The following is a 16,129-nucleotide window of genomic DNA, read 5'->3' as shown; positions in this document are numbered from 1 at the left end:
AAGCTACAGTAGTGGTATTAGTGAATAAATAGACAAGTAGATAAATGGAACAGAATAGTGAGCCTAGAAATAGACCCACATAAATATCAACTTGACTTATGAAAGTCAACTGATCTTTTGCAAAGGATCAAAGATCAAACAATGGAGCAAAAACAGTTTTTAAACACATGATGCTGGAACAACTGGACAGTCACATGTAAAAACTAACTCACTAAATAAATCTAGATACAGACCTTACACCCTTCATGAAAATTAGCTAAAGATGGATCAAGATCTAAATTAAAATGCAAAACTATATGACTCTTAAAAGACAAAATAAGAGACAACTTATGACCTTGGGTATGAGGATGCTTTTTAAAATATAACACCAAGAGTACAGTCCATGAAAAAAAACCTGATAAGCTGGATCTATTTAAAATTAAAAACTTCTGCTCTGTGAAAGACAATGTCAAAAGAAATGAGAAAACAAGCAACAGACTGACAGAAAATACTTGCAAAAGACACATCTGATAAAGAACTGTTATTCCAAAATATATAATGAATTTTTAAAACTCAACAATAAGGAAAGAAACAACTAAAGGCCTTAACAGATATTTCACTGTTGAAACAAGACATACAGTTGGCAAATAAGCATATGAAAAGATACTGTACATCATATTCAGGGAAATGCAAATGAAAAAAGTGAGCTGCCTCTATCCACCTACTAGAATGGCCAATATCCAGAAAACTGGCAACAGCAAATGCTGGTTAGGACTTGGAGAATCAGGAACTCTCATTCATTGCTGGTGGGAATGCAAAATGGTACAGCCATTTGGGAAGACAGTTTGAAGGTTTCTTACAAAAACGAACATACTCCTGGGGCACCTGGGTGGCACAGTTGTTAAGCAACTGCCTTCGGCTCAGGGCGTGATCCCGGCGTTATGGGATTGGGCCCCACGTCAGGCTCCTCCGCTAGGAGCCTGCTTCTTCCTCTCCCCCTACCCCTGCTTGTGTTCCCTCTCTCGCTGGCTGTCTCTATCTCTGTCGAATAAATAAATAAAATCTTTAAAAAAAATTAAAAAAAATGAACATACTCTTACCATATGATCCAGCAATCCACTCCTTGGTATTTACCCAAAGAAGCTGACTTATGTCCACACAAAAACCTGCACAAGGATGTTTAAAGCAGCTTTATTCATAACTGTCAAAACTTGGAAGCCACCAAGATGTCCTTCAGTAGGTGAATGAATAAACAAACTGTGGTACATCTAGATAATGGAATGGTATTCAGCACTAAAATGAAATGATCTATAAAGCCATGGAAAGACATGGAGGAACCTTAAGTGCATACGACTCAGTGAAAGACGTTAAGCCTGGAAAGGCTACAAATTGTATGATTCCACTATACAACATTCTGGAAAAGGTAAAACAGTGGAGACAGTAAGAAGCTCAGTGGTTGCCAGGAGCTGATGGTGGCAAAGATATGCAGAGGCAGAACACACAGGATTTTTAGGGCAGTGAAAATACTTTGCATAATACTATAGGGTAGATACATTTATTGCACATTTCCCCAAATCCACATAATGTAAAACAGCAAGAGCGAACACTACTGGACTCTGGATGATAATAATGAGTCCGTGTAGGTTCATCAATTGTAACAAAGGTACCACTCTGGTACAGAGATGTTGATAATGGGACATAATGTGTGGCAGCAGGAGCTATATGGGAAGTCCCTGTACCCTCCTCTCAGTTTTGCTGTGATCCTAAAATGGCCCTAAAAAAAAAAAAAAAAAAGATAAAGCCTGAAAAAAAAAAATAAAAGCATTAAAAAAAAAAAAAAAGAAAGGATTGAGAAGGAACGCATTCACAGTTTCAATATTGAAACCCAAACATTAACGGCTTGGTACTCTTTTCTTTCAGCATTTTTCTTTTCGTAGGTTTTGTACTTTATAGAGGTACAACCATTTCTTCTTCAATTTTGTAAAATTGTAAAAATAGTTATGCCCTTTGAAAAATATTAACTTACAGAAATGTATAAGTAAAAAAGGAATACACATTTAAGTGGGACAGTACATAAGTATTTCTTTTACATTTGGGAGAAAATAGCTATACATTTTATAAAGACATGTGCTATACACTTCCCAGGCTAAAACATAAGAGATTATATCCCTTCGAGCCCATTATATCACATAACTAGTGTTATTAAAGCACCTACCTCCTTTTCCAACATCAGGCCTTCTGCTCTGAGGTTCTTTTCAAATGTGTTTCTTTTGTCATACTGTATATTTGACTTTCTATAAACCAGGATGTAATCAATCCGTTTTTTGCCATCTTTGAATAGAAGACCACTGGATGCTATGTAATTCATGTCATTCTGCAAATAAAGCAATGATTGTTAATAGTGTAGCTTAAACAAGCACACACATTTTGGTTTCAGTCACTTTGGTTTGGATACTGGCAATCCAATAGCAAAAAAAAAAAAAAAAAAAAAAAGTGTTGTTTTACATTCCAGTTATGAGATATGGAAAGATGGTTAAAGAAAGTTTGCAATCTATAATAGGAGACGAGCTAGCAAGTGATGTCCCAGAATTCGAAATTAGGCAGTCTGATACCAGAACTTGGTTCTCTGATGTTGGCATCAAAATGTGTATGGTTTATTCAATAAGGTCCTATAAAAATAATATCAGCTAGCATATGTTGAGTATTTATTCAACATAAGGCTCAGACATAAGTGCCTCACATGTTTGATCTTATTTAATACTTACAACTCCCATTTCAAAAATAAAGGCATGAAGGCTTAACAAAAGTACCGAAGCCAACATAGCTTCTGATATTAAATAATACTCAGAAAAGATGCCATTTTCTAAACCTATGTTCAACAATACTAAACCAAAAAGTAATCCCTGAGCTGTTGCTCCAAGAAATACTTGTTCACAGGGTATAAAATTGTGAGCCAACTGAAACAGCTTTCTTACCAAGACTAATCACTGGCTCATCAGGATTGCTTTTAAGGCCCTTACCTTGCTGCACCCACCCACCAAAGCCATTTTTTTTTTTATAGACTGGCCAATTTTCCACCAAATTCCTGCCTTGCAAGAATCACCTGGCCTGACAGCTGAGGCACCTGAGTGAAACTCCACATTATCAATGACATCACATAACTCCTCTCCAGGAAACCCTCTGCTCTTGGCCCACTTTCCCCAATCTATTTTCCTTAGCACTTACTAATGTCTACAGTGTTATAGAACACTAAACTATTTATTATCTTTTGTTTGCTGTCTGCCTTATCCTAGTAGAACACTGTACCAAGGTAAGGGTTTTTACTGTGTTGTCTCAGAGTATTCCAGACATCTAACCCAGAATCAGATACAGAGTAAGCATCAGTAAATATTTGTGGGAGGAAGAAAGGAAGGCAGGCAATATCCATAGTCCTGTGTAAGGCTGACCTCAAGAGTATAAGGCCAGGAAGAAATTGTGTTATCATTTCTTATCCTCTTCCCTCCAATATTTAAAACAAATAAAATTCTAACAAGTTAAGATAAATAATCACAAAATTACAGCAGAACTACAATAGCCACGGTGTGCCCTTTGTTTCATACCTATGGCCCACTGCCTCCAGACATCTCCATACTAATTTAAACAAGGATTGGGCTAAAACAAAATCATATTCAAATTTTCTTCCACATTTTCCTTTTCCTAAAGTATACCGCCCACTCCAGTCCATTATTAAGGGTCATCTGAGTCTTATGGTACTAAAAACGTATTTAATCCCAGGTGAAGGCAAAAGTCCTTCAGTGAGAAGACATGGAAGTAAATGATTGGTTGGTAGGAAAAATATAAGAAAATAAGATAGTTTTTATTAAATTTTACATGCTTTTCATATTTTAAGAGCAGTGTGGACTGAAATTGGAACCCTGTCAGTTACTGTTACCCATTGTTCTAAGTCTAAGCAAAACAAATGCTTAACTCTCCCAGAGAAACAGCTGTCTTACTATCAAATAAAATCAACATTTTTTTTTTTTTACAATAAGTGACCTTAGGCATTATTCACAGCTTTTGTCTCTCAGTAAACGTGTTCACAATCAAACTATATCAACTAGAATTCTAATGTATTATCTAATTAGTCTATGAATTCTAAATTATTAATGATGAGTTTTACCAGGCATAATGAAAAACAGTTATCAAGATGGTAATAGAGAAGCATGGAGAAATGTGGAAATCTTCTGAATTATGTTTATAAAATGTTGTACAGGGATGCCTGGGTGACTCAGTAGGTTAAGCATCTGACTCTTCATTTAGGCTCAGGTCATGATCTCAAGATCATGAGATCAAGTCCCGCATTGGACTCTACGCTCAGGGGGGTGTATGCTTGAGAGTCTTTCTCTTCCTCTCCTTCTGCCCCTGCCCCCTGTGCTCTCTCTCTCTCTCCCCCTCTCTAAAAAATAAAATAAATAAATAAATCTTTTAAAAATTGTATAGGTTCTGTATAATTTTAAGTTTACAAGTATTATATTTTATTTTCATACATATATGGTAACCATTAACCGAGATGTTAATTAACCATGTTCAAACCTTACAAAACAGAACTAGCAGGAAATTCATTACATATATCATTGTATCTAGACACCAAAAGAAAAACTTCTTTAACTGATACAATAATAGTTGTTCGAACATGAAATCAAGACTCATCTCTTAAATTATCTGGAATAGTGAAATGCTTTTCAATTACAATATAGATGCATTTAATTTAGAAACAATTTTCAAGTTTATTATTCCCAGAAGACAGAATAAAACAGTTTTGCTCAGAGTAGATGGGATGCTGATTATCCATCAGGTACCTGATCTTTTAACAGTTTTGAAAACAACTTGATTATTTAACACGTTACAAACCACAAAGCTCAGGTACTTCCAGAAAAACTGGCCTTCCTAAAGAATATCTTGACAATATGCATGTTATGGCTCATGTTGAGAAAGAACCCTTTGCAAAGATTTTAGCCCATTTTCAAATAGCAATAGAAGTCTGCCTATTTGCATGAAAACACATTTTAGGGTATTTTTCACATAAAATTATGGCAGTAACTGCTTGTTTGAAAGATGCATATTTTTTTCCAGTATTTGTTCTTTTCAATCTAACAAGCACTTATTGTACACCTAATGTATGCTAGGTATTGTGTTAAACTTGAGGGGTAAAAAATAAGAGGACACAGAAGTCTATCAGGGATTTTAGCCTGCATCTAGAACAGTAGGCATGCAGATGTTTAGTTACAATGCTGTCTAATATGTGCAGGAATAGAGACCTGAGCTATAGAGTTGAAGAATGTCAGGGTGTATGAGAGGAAGACAGATTAACAGGTGCCAGGAGCCACTAAGGCTCATGTTATCTTAGTGAATTTATCACAGTTCTCTGTCAGGCAGATATGAAATGAGGTCAGGTCATTAATCTACAAGTGATTGCTGACTGATTACATGGTAACCATACCTTTGAGTTAGTATAATGCATTATGACACACTGGTTAAGGTACTGATATCTGTATCAGACTGACTGGGGTTTTAATTAATTGTGTTCTTAGACATGTAACTTAATCTTGCTGCTCAGCTTCAATTCCCACAGCTTTTAAGGGAGGATAACAGTATTATCAACATTAAAAGATTATTGTCACGACTAAATGAGATAATGCACACAGAACACTTTCAATGTTGTCTGACCTTTTGAGATTAAAAAAAAAAGTCTTATTATCACAAAAAAATAAAGTAAAATACGCATGCAATGTATTAATTTGCATTGGGATTTGTCTTGTTTTCTAATCATCCAAATGACTCCTTTAACTTTTTTGGAAAATCATTTTCTTCAGGACAAAAACAGATGGAAACATAGGTAAGTAATCCAAAGGATGTCGGTGTGGATATAGAATCAGAGCAACGGAAAGCAGGTATCCTTTACATATACTTGTGAAACACTATTTACAGCAAAATAAAGAGTTCAATAAACAAATGCATAACAACGAATTATCAGAAGACAAACACCTGAAGAATTACTACCTAAGTCAAGAAACAGAACCCCCCAACTCCTTCAGAAGCCCCCTTATATCATCTTTCTCAGTTGTGATGCCCTCCACATCCCCTCTGCACAAGGTAATCATAATCCTATTGTTTATGGAACTACTTTCTTGCTTTTCCTTAGTTTTATTACCAAGGGACATATCCTTAAACACTATATTTTAGTTCTGTTTTCAAACTTTGTGTACATGCAAATATATAATAAACTTTTATGTCTGGCTTCTTTTCTGTTATATTATGGGTGCAAAATCCATCTCTTATTTTCATGTATTTGTAGTTCATTTTTTTCACGGTTATATTATTATATAAATACAACAAAACTTATTTATGTTTTCTACCAACAATGGCTATTTGGGTTGTTTCCAGTCTTGGTTATTAAAAATAAAGCTATAATAAACATTCACGTGAATATCTTGCAATACACACGTGCACATATTTCTATCAGTATGTACCTAGGAGAAAAATTGCTGATTCACAGGAAAAATTTGCTTTTAACCTTAGCAGTATGCCAATCTTAACTCAGAGTGGAGCCCATTGTGTACAGGGTCTAATGCAATTTCTGGTGTCTTTTTTAAGATTTCATGGAACATGGCTCTGTACAGATGGAATCTTCTTGATTACGGAGTCCTGATCTATGCCTAAAAAGTGGACTTGTTTTGCCATACTCTGTGTCATGAAAGCCTACACTATGCATGGGTTACAAGTGCTGTCAGTATCTACTCCCACCTGCCCTTTTATCCAAATGCTGCTATTCAGAACGCAACCAATTATTGCCATGCCCTTTTCCTGGTATTTCTGTTTCTGTTTGGATTTAGGGAGAGAGAGGCACAGGTGGGGCAAAGCGGCAGGAGCAGGCATGACTCTGCCTTGCTCAGAAGGTTCTGTTGTTGAGAAGGGCAGTGGATGGTTAGTTTCCTTGGCTGTGTGGCCCCTACAGCCCAACGTTGAGGATCCATGATGGTCCAGGCTAGCCCAACTCTCCACTGTAATTTGGGTAGCCATCAGGCTGGCTTCAATTTTTAAGGCCAAGTGTCTGTGTTTCATGCTTGTGTTTCTTAATCATTTCCTACTAAAGCTTCAAATAATGAAACTCTTTTTCATCAGTTTTTAGCAGCGGTGTTTGGCTTTGTGTTTCTATATCCTTTTTTGGCAATCATTAGTGGGAAATTGGGAAATGACAGTCTAGATGTTGATAGTCTGATGCCACATTTTACTCAGAAGTTTTAGCTTTATCCTTAATCAGAGAAAAATCCAAACAGCCTTGGTATGTAACTATAATTTATTTTAGAGTTAAAACCATTCCTTACAATAGCTCTTATTATTGACCCTACCTATTATAGAGGGGAAAAAAGATTTTAATTTTTTTTCACTTCAGACAATTGAGAAACAGTTTTGTCAAGAAAGTCATCATATTTACAACAATAAAAGCAATCCCTGTTAAAATAAACTAACAGAAAATACACCATGCACTGTGGCTCAGGAGAAATCCTGTACATGAGTAGAAATCTACTAAGTGTTGCTGAATTAATAAAAATTCTGGTTTTTCTGTTATAGAATTTTTTATTTTAAAATGGTACTTACAGGAGAAGAATGTTTCAATTTTCTAAGTGTCCTCAGGGATAAAAAGTATATTAATACATATATATTTTAACATACCTAGTTTAACTAAAAATATATCAGAAATGCAATTAACATGCAAATTTTCCTATGCAAATCATCTTTAATCATGAGTCTTAGGAATCCCGAAAAATCAGACTTCAGTGCTATACAGGCGTGGCCTTCACTGTGGAGAAGACCCTGGCCAGGCTTATTGCTTCCTTAACAGAAAGTCAACCCTACCTTTAGTCCGCATTGTCTTTAGAAATACGAATATTCTCTAAATCAGTAACTCTGGTACACTTATCAGATGGTAGATTGTATTCTAGCTCCTATTACATCTGGTAGAGAAAAGTGCTGTTTAAGAAAATAATAACTAATAAAGTAATATTTAAAGAAATAATAATATTAACATAAGCTAAACCAAGCACTCTTTTACACACTTTTAGTATATTCACAAATTTCATGCTCACAAGAAACTGAGAGATAAGTGCTTCTTTTTTCCCATTTCACAGATGCTGAAATTGAGGCAGACTTTAAAATAGATGGAAAGGTCTTGTGGTAGCCAAAGAGCAAGTTATCCCATCTGGGATTTCCATAGCAATTCCCTTCATCTTCCTCTTACTTTACAGTGGGTGTGCAAGCTGTGTGGTTCTGCGCAGCTCCCAGATTAAGAAATGAGGTTTTGGAGAAGCAGGGAGAGCCTCTTGGGTATACAGGGAAAGAAGGAAACCACTGCCCCTTACCCTGGCCTAGAGGCAGGTGCAGATGGATTCTGCAGCCTCACTTGTTCACAGGACACGAAACAGCTGGGACAAAGCTGTTTGTTCCAAATGGTAGCTTCCAAATGGCATATATATATATATATATATATATATATATCAAGCATGTCACAGACATTCCAGACCTTATTCCAATCTCGACCTAGATCTACTTCTTGAATTTCACTCTCCCAGGAAGACTTTTAGGGAAGGAGACACACTGGGAAGGGGTAGGACTACAGATGCCCATTCTTCATGTTGCTTGGTATCTTCATAGCATCCAAAGTTTCGTGGTTTGTTTTTAAATCACATTAATTTTTTTTTTTTTTTGCAGCTTCGAAGATGACCGTGTTGCCAAATGAAAGAAGCCAGTCTGAGACATCTACATACTGTACGATACTATCTGACATTCTGGAAAAGGCAAGACTATGGAGACAGGAAAAATATCAGTGGTTGCCAAGGACAGGAGAGAGGGAGGGATGAAGAGGCAGAGCACAGGGGATTTTCAGGGCAGTAAAACTACTCTAAATGATACTATAATGATGGATACATGTTATTACACGCTTGTTCTAATGCATAGAATGCACAACGCCAAGTGTGAACCCCAATGTAAACTACGGACTTTGGGTGATTATGATGCTTTAATGCAGGATCAGCAACTGGAATAAACGTCCCACTCTGGTGGGGGATGTCAATAATGGGAGAGGCTGTGCATGTGTGGGGGCGGGAGTATATGGGATATCTTGTCCTTCTGCTTAATTTTTCTGTGAACCTAAAACTGTTCTAAAAAATAAAACTATTTTTAATAAAGTATTTTTAAAAGTTTTTTTTAAAGACTAAGTAATGTAATATACCTTACCAGCTTATCGTGTGTCTCTTACTCTCACATTCCTAGCAATACTAGTTAAGAGCACATGTTGAAGAGCAGAGAGACGTCTTCAAGTCAAAGACAGTTTTTAAAATAAAGCCAGAGGGCTCCATTTCTTTTCATTTAGTGGTGTGGTCCTTTTTCTCTAATAAAATAATGTATTTATATTTATTTGTATAAAGTATTTATTACATATCTACTATGTGCTAGGAATTCTTGTAGCTCTGAGAATATAGTAATAAACAAAGCAAAGTGAGATTATATCCTGTAAGGCAGATATGGTAAAAAAAAATGAATACAAGATGTAATTCCGATGATAACAAGTAAGACGCAAAAATAAGTTTGGTGCATTGGGGAAACATTAGTAAAGGTCATTTTAGATTATTGAAAGGCAAAGCAAGCCATTTCCTTTCAGTGGATAAAAGTAAAAATTGGATTTGCAGATAGGGCATTAAGATTCAAGGTACAGATAGAGTCAAATTTCTTTTCCTATTAGTATCAACAGTTCACATAGTTGTTGATAAGTAAAAAGTAAATATGGCAATATGCACAAGAAAGATGGTCACTTGTCCATTTTAACATCCTATCATTGAGGGGTGCCTGGGTGGCTCAGTTGGTTAAGGGTTTGCCTTTGGCTCAGGTGATGATCCCAGGGTCCTGTGATCCCTGGAGCCCTGTGTTGGGCTCTCTGCTCAGTGTGGAGCCTGCTTCTCCCTCTCCCTCTGCCTGCTGCTCTGCCTATTTGTCTTCTCTCTCTGTCAAATAAATAAGATCTTTAAAAAAAAAGTAATATCCTTCAGAAAATCCTATCATTGAATGTATACATAGGACACTCTAAATGTATGTTTAATGACATGATGCATAAATGACAGGAGTGAAATTTATGTAAAATATTACAGACATGCTTCTTCTTATTACTCTTATTATTATGAGATGTTATTAAGTAGGGATATAGAGGAGAGAGAGGAAATTCTATTCAAGAAGCCCTCTGTGTACAAAAATAAAAAGGTTGTATGAGAAAACATAGCTTCTTTTTTTTTTCTTTTTCCACAAACATGGTCATCACATGGTCTTGATGTTTATCTATTCACATACCTGACTCTCAGTTTTTAATAAGCTCTTTGAGAAAGATGGAAGGAAAATAATTAAAAAAATAAAGCTTGATGAATAGAATTTGATTTATATAGTATTATATATACCTTTATTATCTATGATCATTGCAATGGTGCTGGATTTTCTTAGCTTAAGGTCTGTTTCTCTCTCTGTCCCAAGCTGTAAATAATGATGATGATGAAGGAGAAAAAGAAAAATTGTACTGCACACTGTATAACTTGTCTTGTTTAATTATAAAGAGGATGCTATTTTTTATATCTAATTTACAGACTGGGGGACAAGCACAGCATAAGCAAAGTCACAAGGATAGCCATGTAACAGTAATTTATACAATTAGATTATACACAACTTCTTAAAGTAAAGAGACTCATGAGATTAGGTCATTGCAATTTTGTTAGACTAAATACTTGGAATTGTGCTGATAAAGCATTTTGTTGACTTAATTTTTATTGAATTGATACAATTAATATTTACGAGTTGAGCAAAAATAATTTACTCAAAACTTCAAATCTGTTTCAGTCAGTCAGACAGAGCATACTGTTGGTTATATTTGCCTGGCCTGCTGGTGTATTTGAGTTAGATAAAGAATTGCCAGTTTGCTTCATTAATGGTACACCAAACATTCACTGATGAGGTTGCATTTTAATGCATCAGAATACCATATTTTATGGTATTTATTTTACCTGTTGTTGCTTAAAAACTTACCACAAATTTAGGACCTTAAAACAATGCTGATATATCACCTTCCATTTCCACGAGTCAGGAGTTCAGGTGTAGCTTAGCTGGGTCCTTCGCTTAGGCCTCGCAAAGCAGCAACCAAGGAGTCAGGAGAGCTTCACTCTTATCTTAAGGCCTGACTACGGAGAAGCCACTTCCAAGATAACTCAGATTCTTGGCAGAATTCATTTTTTGTGGCTAAGGAAGGAGTGTCTGACTTCCTGCTGGCTGTTAGCTGAAGGCCAACTGCAGCCGCTAGAAGCTTCCTACAGTTCCTTGACATGTGGGCATTCCCAACATGGCTGAGGCTTAAACCAAAAAGAAGAGTATCCAGAGTGAGTCTGACAGCAAGACAGTTTTATATAATGTAACACGGTCAAAAAAGTGATATCTCATCACCTTTGCTTTCTTCCAGTGTTTGGAAACAAGTCATAGGGAAGAGGATTATGCAAGAGTATGAATACCTGCAGGGAGAGATCATTTAGGCCATCCTAGAGTCTGTCCGTCAAAGTGAGATTTATAAATTAGATCAAAATTAAAGAACTTATTTAAAAGGTTAAAAATTGACTTTAAAAAGAAATCATGAAATGCCGTACTAGGGAAAGAAGATTACAGTCTCACTCACCAAGCTCCTCCATAGGATAACTGGGGGATAACATATCAGTTTGGAAATTGTCACAACAGAGGATACAAAAAGGAAAAAAGAAGAAAATAAAAGAATCTGTGTTTACTCATAGTTCTATTCCTTACTTTCATGGCTGTAGACAATTGGCCTTTCCTCTCTCAATCCCTACCACGAATCAAAGCGTGGGTGCTGTAACAAATAAAGGGCCTTTGTAGCTCTGGCATTTCCAGGATGCTTTTCTTTTCCCCAAATATTTCTCCGAGAAGCTGTTTCCTAAGACCTCTAAGGATTTTTCAACTAACTCTGGCTAGAGCTGTTATTTTTGTTTGTTTGTTTGTTTTCTGTATGGAATGATACATAAATATCAGGGAGCTGAATTAACTTAAGGTGCTTTCAAATGTCTTTTCAGAAAAAAATTATGAATGACAATTGAGATCTGTTTTACTTTGACCTGAGTAGGCACCTCTGACATCATGAAGGAGAAAACAGGAGACAGGGTTTCTCTTATTCCAAAATGAAAAGCAGTCTGATCTAGCTCAATGTTATCAAATTTCGTAAGTTGACAGGAATACAAAACACATACTTTTTTTTTTTAAAGATTTTATTTATTTATTCGACAGAGATAGAGACAGCCAGTGAGAGAGGGAACACAAGCAGGGGGAGTGGGAGAGGAAGAAGCAGGCTCATAGCGGAGGAGCCTGATGTGGGGCTCGATCCCAGAACGCCAGGATCACGCCCTGAGCCGAAGGCAGACGCTTAACTGCTGTGCCAGGCGCCCCTGGAATGTGGCACTCTTTTTGACCACTGAAATAAAGTCTAAAGGGGAAAATGCAGAGATGTAAAGTCCTAGTAAAAATCTAGCACCATTTCAGAAGTAGGCCATAAAAATAGAAAATCAGGGTTGTGATTCTAGTAATATGGCAAACAATACAATTTCAAAACCTTGATTTCATACAACATCTAGAAATGTAGATAAAATAAAATATACATCTATTCAAAATCGAGAAGAATTAGCAGGAAAGTATGTATAACTCGTTTCCAGGTAGAAAAAAAATATGTAGAAAATCATAACACATGCTGGCAAGTGTGGCTGCTGTGGGTGAAGATGTAGAACTCAATTTAAAAAAATAACAACAATAGTGGAAACAAACACTGATAAATTTAAAAATAAAACTTCTAAACAACTAATAAGCTAAAGAAATAAAATTCAGTAAAGCTAGAAAAGAAAATGAAGATATAGTGTCTTTAGTAAATAATGCTGATTCATATGCATTTGATATCCATGTAAAAAAGTCATTCATACTTTATACTATATTCAAACATCAATTCTAGTCCAGAAATAAACCCATAAAGTTATGGTTAATTGACTTTCAACAAGTACCAAGGCAATTCAATGGGGAAAAACGGTCTTTTCAACAAATGGTGCTAGGACAATTGTATATCCTTTTGCAAAAGAGGTTGGATTCCTATCTTAAACCATACACAAAAGTTAGCTCAAAATGGACCATAGACCTTACTGTAATGAAGAAAACTATATAATTATTAGACTAAAACATATGAATAAATGTGTGGGGCCTTGAGTTAAGTAATGATTTCTTAAATACAACACCAACAGATAAATAGGACTATATCAAAATTAAACACTTCTATGCTCCAAAAAATACGCCATTAAGAAAGTAAAAAGGTGGGGGACGTGTGGGTGTCTCAGTCGGTTGAGCAGCCAACTCGTGATTTGGGCTCAGGTCTTGATATCAGGGTCATGAGATGGCGCCCCCTATGGGACTCCACGCTCATGTGGGGCGCTACACTCAGCAGGGAGCCTGATTCTCTCCCTCTCTCCCTCTCTCTCTCCACCCGGGCCCTCCCCCACTCATGCACTCGTGCTCTCTCTCCTTCTCTCTCTCGCTCTCTTTCAAATAAATAAATAAATCTTAAAAAACAGTGAAAAGACAAAACACAGAATGGGAATAATATTCTTAAAAAAATATGTCTGATAAGGGACCTGGATACAGATTTCTCCAAAGAAGATAAACAATGGAAAACAGGCATAGTCCCTAATGAAATATTAGGGAAATGCAAATGAAAACCACAGTGAAACACCACTTCTCACCTATTACAATGGTTATAATCAAAATGACAAACATTAAACCAGAAATGGGAACCCTTGCCCATCACTGGTGGGGATGTAAAATAGTGAACAAGCTTTGGAAAACAGTTCAGCAATTATTCATAATGTTAAGCATAGAGTTACCAAATCATCAATTTTACTCCCAGATATATACCCAGGAGAACACATCCACACAAAAACTTGTACATAAATATTCATAGCAGCACTATTCATAATAGTAAAAAAGAAAAAGCAATGCAATGTCTATGTGATAAATACAGAAATAAAAGGTGATAATGTGTAATATCCATATAATGGGATATTATTTGGCATCAAAAATGAATTAAATATTGACAAATGCTACAACATAGCTGAACCTTGATAATGTACAAAGTAAAGGAAGCTAGTCACAAAAGACCATATATTATATGATTCCATTTGTATGAAATTATATAATAGAAAAATAAATAGAGAATATAGATTAATCATTTCCTACGGTTGCAGGAGTGAGTGGAATGGGAAGTAACTGCTAATGGGTACAGGGTTTTTTGGGGGTACAGGTTTTCTTCTTTAAAAGAAATATTTAAAAATGGATATTACAGGGGCGCCTGGGTGGCACAGCAGTTAAGCGCCTGCCTTCGGCTCAGGGCGTGATCCCGGCATTATGGGATCGAGCCCCACATCAGGCTCCTCCGCTATGAGCCTGCTTCTTCCTCTCCCACTCCCCCTGCCTGTGTTCCCTCTCACGCTGGCTGTCTCTATTTCTGTCGAATAAATAAATAAAATCTTAAAAAAAAATGGATATTACGGTGACAGTTGCACAAGCCTACGTGTACACTAAAATCATTGAATTGTACAATTTAAATGGGCAATGAATGTATGGTATGTGAATTTTATTTCCATAAATCTCTAAAATTCAATTACAGATGGATTATTGATTTTAAAATGCACAAGAATATATATATCATCTAAAAGCCAACATAGGAACTCAGTAGGTGGATATTTCTTAAACAGGACTCAAAAAAAAAAAAAAAGGATGTCTATATTTGCCTACACAACATCTTAAAGTGTTTGTTCATCACAGCAAGAGTATTGTGAAAATGTCTGTTATCTCACATTCACTATAAAGTTGGTCTCATTTAATTGAAGGTCTCAACACGGTTTTGTGTACAGGTATGCACTTAACAAGCTAATCTTTATATTATATGGAAGATCAAAGTGTCTTTGATGGTAAAATCTTGAACTAGGTAAGTTGGCATGTCCTTTAATGCTAACATTTGTTACAAGTCTATAGTAATTAAGGCAGCAGTGTATTCATGCTGGAATAGACACGATAAGAAACAAAATAGAGATCCCAGAAAAAGACCTGTATATAGAGAACTGAGATGGAATTACAAATCCGTGTACTATTCCTGGATAGGGTAGATGAGTCATTTAGTGGCATTAAAAAAGTCAGTTATTTTCTTGGAACTATACCGTATACAAAAAAGAAAAACATAAAAAAGTTTAAAGACAAATGTGAAAAGCAAAATTTTAAAACTTTCAGAATAAACTATAGAATATTTTGATAATTTTAGTAGAACAGTAGTTTTGTTTATGTGTTTGTTTTTGCATGAAAAAAAGCCCCTTGGCTCGTAATAGGGTAAAGCTATGGTTAATAAGTCTACCTTCAAATAAAACCTTTGTGCATTAAGAGAGCATAAAGAATATGATAAGGTAAGCTTTCATTAGAAGATATTTTTCATGACTACAGCCAATAAAGGATTAGTCTCCAGGATATGTAAATAACTACTTTAAATCAGTAAGAAAAGACAAATAATCCAACAGAAAAGCAGCGATGCTATTAATAAGCATTTAACAAAAGAAGAAACATTATTGCCTTATCTGGAACAGAAGAAGACTGGAAACACATAAAACTTCTCATCAACCAGGAAGTAAATAAATAAACTGTGGTGATTCATTAATGCCATTTGTTGTATAGCCACAGGATGGAATCATATGATGTATCTGCTCAAATATCTCTTAAAGAAAAGCTGTTGAACTTTCGAAAAAGCAGTATAAAATATATTATATATTTCTTCAGAGTTTAAAAACCTGAAAAACAATACTCTGTGTTGTTCAAGAATATATATATATCATAGGTGGTAAAAGTACAAAAACATTCATCATAAAGCTAATCACCAAAATCAGAATGGTTATATTGAGACAAATTGAGAAAAAGGATCAGGGAGTATTACATGGAAGTCTTCAGCTTTGTAATAATTACTTGGAAACAGATATGGCAAGCAATTCAGATCCAGTAAAGT

At 35.7% G+C, this 16,129-nt stretch overlaps 1 protein-coding gene across 2 annotated transcripts in view; it reads right to left on the bottom strand.

Moving 5' to 3' along the window:
• The window catches only part of ANO3 (anoctamin 3), a 397,040-nt gene that overhangs the window by 120,758 nt on the left and 260,153 nt on the right, over positions 1–16,129 (bottom strand). For both annotated transcript variants that reach the window (XM_034645910.1, XM_019807105.2), the window contains one exon: positions 2,195–2,353. In XM_034645910.1, the coding sequence (XP_034501801.1) occupies positions 2,195–2,353 (159 nt within the window). The remainder of the gene's footprint in view (positions 1–2,194; positions 2,354–16,129) is intronic.

The sequence above is a fragment of the Ailuropoda melanoleuca genome, chromosome 16, assembly GCF_002007445.2.
Source record: "Ailuropoda melanoleuca isolate Jingjing chromosome 16, ASM200744v2, whole genome shotgun sequence".
Taxonomy (NCBI): Eukaryota; Metazoa; Chordata; class Mammalia; order Carnivora; family Ursidae; genus Ailuropoda; species Ailuropoda melanoleuca.
This window is presented reverse-complemented; position numbering and strand designations above follow the sequence as displayed.